Below are 7029 nucleotides of genomic sequence, written 5' to 3'. Positions count from 1 at the left end.
CTCTCACGCAAACCAAAATATTTAATTATTCTCAAAAGATGAATATTTGTTTCTCAAGTCCAATGATGGTGATCATCCTCAACTGTTATTTCTGAGTTGGACAGATGTGCACAAATTTCTGGATTCGAGTCTTACGAATGTTAAAGGTGCTGCAGTCCCACCATTTACTAATTGGAAATATTCAATGGAACCCCAGGGAAAAATAATATAGAAAGGCGTACATTGAGTATTTATTACAAAACACCTAATAGTTGTTTCTGACAGCGTATCAAATGTGAAATCAAGTACAAAGCAGATGCAAACAGTATATTTTTCCAAACACAAAATGTTTTTTTTACATTTTCTTAAGATTGAAAAAAAGTTTCTATATCACACAATCAAATGTGACCCAATAGTGCTTTAGTAAAAATATTACAACTAAAGAATAATGAAAAAGCAGTGATTCAGAGCAGAATGAGAGAGAGTTATGAGCAAATTTGCTCCTCAGTAGATCACTAGCTGGGCAATTAGTTCCTTGGCATCTTGCATGCTTGCAGGTACTTGCGACCCATCTTCAGCAACATGGGTTCCGATAAGAAAAAGCTTCCTTTTATCACCTAATTTAGCAAGGGAAAGTTGTTCATGGATTTCTGAAATAGTGCAGGCTCCTTTAATATCCTGTAAGACACAACAATAACCTAATCTTACAGACAAGTAATTACTCCCTTTAACATTTTTGGTAATTGCTGGAAAACATGACACTTTGGAGTGGTGATTAGTATCAGAATTTCACCGTGCCCACTTACCTGTGGCAAAGTTCTCTGTGCCTGTCTTGCTTGACCTTCTTGTCTAACAGAGCTGAAGTGAAGGAGGACTTGCCCTTTTTTGCTGCACTCGGTGACATGAAGTAGTTAAGTCCCATTGAAACTAACAGGCCAGGGAGAAGGAAAAGGGCGGGGGGGTCAGACATCAGGAGGTGAGGTGGGGCTCACAGGGGTGCTGGGAATTGGGAGCTTGGTGAGTGAGGAAAGTGCTCCTTTCTCTCTCTACCTTTTCCCACATCCAGTAGCTGTCACTTACTTTGGTAAAGGAGAACAAGCTCATTGGCGAGCAACTGATAAGTTATTCTACTTATTCTAGCTGTAATGAATAGTTTTTTTAAGTTGCAGTATGGCTGAGTAGAATGTACATCCTGTGATATGTGGGAAGTAATGGACACACCATGTGTCCTGGACGAACACATTTGCAGGAAGTGTCAGCAGCTGCAGAAGCTTGCATTGTGGGTTTTGGTACTTGAGAGGCAGTTGGAGCCACGGTTGTGTATCTGAGAGAAGAACTACATGGATAGTAAATTTTGGGAATTGATCACACCACCCCAGGTTAGGAGTGTACAGTTAGAATGTGTGACCACTGGGCAGTTTAAGGGAATCATGCAGGAGTCCAATGAGTCTTTTGCTTACTAATCAGTTTTCAATTTTATATACTGGTGAGGGCGATGGTTCCTGAGGGGAATGCAGCCAGACTCAAGTCAGTGCTACTGTATGCAGGTGGTTCAGCTGCACAAGCAGGAAGAAGATGGAAGAGCAATAGTGATAGGGGATTTCAAAGTCAAGGGATCAACCAGGCGTTTCTGTGGCAGTAAATGTGATCCAGGATGGTGTGCTGCCTCCCTTGTGCTGGGCCAAGGATGACATGCAGTGGCTGAGTAAGGGTGAACAGCCAGCTGTCATGATCCACATTGGTACCAACAATATAAGTAGAAAAAGGGATGAGTTCCTAAATGTGGATTTAGGGAGTTAAGAATGAAGTGAAAAAGCAGGACCACAAGAGCTGTAATCTCTGGATTATTCCCAGTGCCACATGATGTTGAGCACAGCAACAGGAAGAGTGACTGATTGAACACATGGCTAGAGAATTGGTGTAGGAGGGAGGACATCAGATTCTGAAGCACTGGAAACAGATCCGGGGCAGATGGAGCATGTACAAGCTGGACAGGTTATACCTTGTAAGAGTTTTAACAACACTAGGTTAAAGTCCAACAGGTTTATTTGGTAGCAAATACCATTAGCTTTCGGAGCGCTGCTCCTTCGTCAGATGGAGTGGAAATGTGCTCTCAAACAGGGCACAGAGACAAAAAAATCAAGTTACAGAATACTGTAACTTGATTTTGTGTCTGTGCCCTGTTTGAGAGCACATTTCCACTCCATCTGATGATGGGGCAGCGCTCCGAAAGCTAATGGTATTTGCTACCAAATAAACCTGTTGGACTTTAACCTGGTGTTGTTAAAACTCTTACTGTGTTCACCCGAGTCCAACGCCGGCATCTCCACATCAGGTTATACCTTAACAGGACCAATGAGCGGTACAGACTTGGAGGGCCAAAGGGCCTGTTTCCTGTGCTGTACTGTTCTTTGTTGTTCTTTGACCGGGACACACGGAGATTTGCTAGTGCTGTTCGGGAGGTTTATGCTGGGAATCTGAGGAGTTGCTCAAATTGGAAAGAAGTGAAAAGGGAAACGAGGTGTTGTTGTGCTGATAATAAGGGATAGGATCAGAAGAACAAAATGTTCAATCTGTTTGGATGGAGCTAAGAAAAAGCAAAGAGCAGCAAATGCTGGTCAGAATTGTTTATAAGCCTCCAGGCAGTAGCATGGGCATGGTATTAATCAGGCAATTAGAGAAGCATGTAGCATAGATAATACAGTAATCATGGCTGATTTCAATCTGCATCTAAACTGGGTAAACCTTTGAGCACAATATTATGAAGGACAAGTTTCTGGAGTGTGTCAAGGATAGTTTTCTAAAGCAGTCTAGAATTTGTAAATATTATTGAACTTTAAGGGTAGGCCATCAGCAAAGGAACTTGCATGTGGTCCACAGGCTGCAGTTTGGACACCAGTTCGGTGCAGACGGTCTTTATCAAGCATGGTCCATACAAAATATTGGTGAAAATTGCTCATATTGCAGTTTGCCTTTGTTTTGTGAACACTGATGAGACACGTACCTGCTTGTTGGCTAAAACAACAACAGGAAGTGTTGGATGTCCTCGGACCAGTTGGTGAAGTTCCTTTTTAGCAAGTGGCAAGCGGTTATGGTCTGCTGCATCCACCACATAAACCAGTGCATGTGATCCAGGTAGATAAGAGGGCCAGCATTTACGTAGAGATTTATTACCGCCAACTTAAAGAGTAAATACAATAGGTGATACAGCAGATCAGAGTAAACATATCGAAGTGCAAGCTTGTTTTAATTATACTCATTTTGCTGAAAATTAGAATTCTATAGCATCAAAGATCATTTGGACCAAAAAACCTGCGCTGCCTTTCAGTCATGATGTGGAGATGCCGGCGTTGGACTGGGGTAAACACAGTAAGAGTTTTAACAACACCAGGTTAAAGTCCAACAAGTTTATTTGGTAGCAAATGCCATTAGCTTTCGGAGCGCTGCTCCTCCGTCAGATGGAGTAAAAATCTGCAGATATCCACTCCATCTGACAAAGGAGCAGCGCTCCGAAAGCTAATGGCATTTGCTACAAAATAAACCTGTTGGACTTGAACCTGGTGTTGTTAAAACTCTTACTGCCTTTCAGTCCCATTCCCATATCTATGCTGCCCCTCTCAGTCCCATTCCCATATCTACGCTGCCCCTCTCAGTCCCATTCCCATATCTATGTTGCCTCTCTCAGTCCCATTCCCATACCTACACTGCCTCTCAGTCCCACTCCCATACCTACGCTGCCTCTCAGTCTCATTCCAATACTTACGCTGCCTCTCAGTCCCACTCCCATATCTACGCTGGTTCTCAGTCTCATTCCCATACCTATGCTGCCTCTCTCAGTCCGATTCCCATACCTACGCTGCTTCTCTCAGTCCCATTCCCATATCTATGCTGCCTCTCTCAGTCCCATTCCCATACCTACGCTGCCTCTCTCAGTCCCATTCCCATACCTACACTGCCTCTCAGTCCCATTCCAATACCTACACTGCCTCTCTCAGTCCCATTCCAATACCTACGCTGCCTCTCTCAGTCCCATTCCAATACCTACGCTGCCTCTCTCAGTCCCATTCCCATACCTACACTGCCTCTCAGTCCCATTCCCATACCTACACTGCCTCTCTCAGTCCCATTCCCATACCTACACTGCCTCTCAGTCCCATTCCCATACCTACACTGCCTCTCTCAGTCCCATTCCCATACCTACGCTGCCTCTCTCAGTCCCATTCCCATACCTACGCTGCCTCTCAGTCCCATTCCCATACCTACGCTGCCTCTCTCAGTCCCATTCCCATACCTACGCTGCCTCTCTCAGTCCCATTCCCATACCTACGCTGCCTCTCTCAGTCCCATTCCCATACCTACGCTGCCTCTCTCAGTCGCATTCCCATACCTACACTGCCTCTCAGTCCCATTCCCATACCTACGCTGCCTCTCAGTCGCATTCCAATACCTACACTGCCTCTCAGTCCCATTCCAATACCTACGCTGCCTCTCTCAGTCGCATTCCCATACCTACGCTGACTCTCTCAGTCCCATTCCAATACCTACGCTTTCTCTCTCAGTCCCATTCCCATAGCTACGCTGCCTCTCTCAGTCCCATTCCCATACCTACACTGCCTCTCAGTCCCATTCCCATACCTACGCTGCCCCTCTCAGTCCCATTCCAATACCTACGCTGCCCCTCTCAGTCCCATTCCAATACCTACGCTGCCTCTCTCAGTCCCATTCCAATACCTACGCTGCCTCTCTCAGTCCCATTCCCATACCTACGCTGCTTCTCTCAGTCCCATTCCAATACCTACACTGCCTCTCAGTCCCATTCCCATACCTACGCTGCCTCTCTCAATCCCATTCCCATACCTATGCTGCCTCTCTCAGTCCCATTCCCATACCTATGCTTTCTCTCTCAGTCCCATTCCCATACCTACGCTGCCTCTCTCAGTCCCATTCCAATACCTACACTGCCTCTCAGTCCCATTCCCATACTTACGCTGCCTCTCTCAGTCCCATTCCCATACTTACGCTGCCTCTCTCAGTCCCATTCCCATACCTACGCTGACTCTCTCAGTCCCATTCCCATACCTACACTGCCTCTCAGTCCCATTGCCATACCTACGCTGCCTCTCTCAGTCCCATTCCAATACCTACGCTGCCCCTCTCAGTCCCATTCCAATACCTACGCTGCTTCTCTCAGTCCCATTCCCATACTTACACTGCCTCTCAGTCCCATTCCAATACCTACGCTTTCTCTCTCAGTCCCATTCCCATACCTACGCTGCCTCTCTCAGTCCCATTCCAATACCTACACTGCCTCTCAGTCCCATTCCCATACTTACGCTGCCTCTCTCAGTCCCATTCCCATACTTACGCTGCCTCTCTCAGTCCCATTCCCATACCTACGCTGACTCTCTCAGTCCCATTCCCATACCTACACTGCCTCTCAGTCCCATTCCCATACCTACACTGCCTCTCTCAGTCCCATTCCCATACCTACGCTTTCTCTCTCAGTCCCATTCCCATACCTACGCTGCCTCTCTCAGTCCCATTCCCATACCTACGCTGCCTCTCTCTGTCCCATTCCCATACCTACACTGCCTCTCTCAATCCCATTCCCATACCTACGCTGCCTCTCTCAGTCCCATTCCCATACCTACGCTGACTCAGTCCCATTCCCATACCTATGCTGCCTCTCTCAGTCCCATTCCCATACCTACGCTGACTATGTCCCATTCCCATACCTCTGCTGCCTCTCTCAGTCCCATTCCCATACCTACGCTGACTCTGTCCCATTCCCATACCTATGCTGCCTCTCTCTGTCCCATTCCAATACCTACGCTGCCTCTCTCAGTCCCATTCCCATACCTACGCTGCCTCTCTCAGTCCCATTCCAATACCTACACTGCCTCTCTCAGTCCCATTCCCTTGGGCATTTCCAATAAATTTCGCCTCTTAAAAAATTAGTTTCCACTTCTTCTATTAAAGGCTGTTATGCATCCTGCTTCCTTACCCTTTGTCACTCATTTACCCGTTGCACAAAAACAGTGTTTCTAACCTCTCTTTCATTGCTCTTTTGCTAATGATCTTAAGTTGCATCATCTCTAGTTCACTGGACAGGAGGAATAGGGTTTCTCCCTTTACCCTCAAATATTTAATGACTTTTCAGATTTTCTTTTAATCCAGAAGGCGTTCGATAAGGTGCCTCACAAAAGGTTGCTGCAGAAGATTGAGGTACACGGAGTTAGGGGTAAGGTGTTGGCGTGGATTGGGGATTGGCTATCTAACAGGAAGCAGAGAGTTGGGATAAATGGGTGCTTTTCTGGTTGGCAGTTGGTGACCAGTGGTGTGCCGCAGGGATCGGTGCTGGGGCCTCAATTATTTACCATTTACATAGATGATCTGGAGGAGGGGACTGAATCTAGGGTATTCAAGTTTGCTGATGACACGAAGGTGAGTGGGAAAGCGAATTGCGTGGAGGACGCGGAAAGTCTGCAGAGAGATTTGGATAGGCTGAGCGAGTGGGCGAGGATCTGGCAGATGGAATATAACATTAGCAAATGTGAGGTTATCCACTTTGGAAGAAATAATAGTAAATTGGAATATTATTTAAATGGAGAAAAATTACATTGTGCGACTGTGCAGAGGGACCTGGGGGTCCTTGTGCACGAATCGCAAAAACTCAGTCTGCAGGTGCAGCAGGTGATCAAGAAGGCGAATGGAATGTTGGCCTTTATCGCGAGGGGGATAGAATATAAAAGCAGGGAGGTCTTGCTGCAACTGTGCAGGGCACTGGTGAGGCCGCAACTGGAGTACTGTGTGCAGTTTTGGTCCCCTTATTTGCGAAAGGATATATTGGCCTTGGAGGGAGTGCAGAGAAGGTTCACCAGGTTGATACCGGAGATGAGGGGTGTAGCTTATGAGGAGAGATTAAACAGATTGGGTCTGCACTCGTTGGAGTTTAGAAGGATATGGGGTGATCTTATAGAGACATATAAGATAATGAAGGGGCTGGATAGGGTAGAGGTGGAGAGATTCTTTCCACTTAGAAGGGAAACC

The 7029-nt window shown here is 46.4% G+C and overlaps 1 protein-coding gene across 1 annotated transcript in view; it reads right to left on the bottom strand.

Annotated features, from left to right (window-relative positions):
* Positions 1–218: 218 nt before the first annotated feature.
* The window catches only part of LOC144484591 (ADP-ribosylation factor-like protein 9), a 31245-nt gene continuing 24434 nt past the window's right edge, over positions 219–7029 (bottom strand). Inside the window, exons 3-4 of the mRNA XM_078203094.1 lie at positions 2984–3159; positions 219–657 (exon numbers count right to left, since the gene is read on the bottom strand). Coding sequence (XP_078059220.1) covers positions 484–657; positions 2984–3159 — 350 coding nt within the window. The 3' untranslated portion in view covers positions 219–483. The remainder of the gene's footprint in view (positions 658–2983; positions 3160–7029) is intronic.

Source organism: Mustelus asterias, chromosome 1, assembly GCF_964213995.1.
Source record: "Mustelus asterias chromosome 1, sMusAst1.hap1.1, whole genome shotgun sequence".
Taxonomy (NCBI): Eukaryota; Metazoa; Chordata; class Chondrichthyes; order Carcharhiniformes; family Triakidae; genus Mustelus; species Mustelus asterias.
The sequence above is the reverse complement of the archived record's forward strand: the minus strand, read 5'-3'. Positions and strand labels throughout refer to the sequence as shown.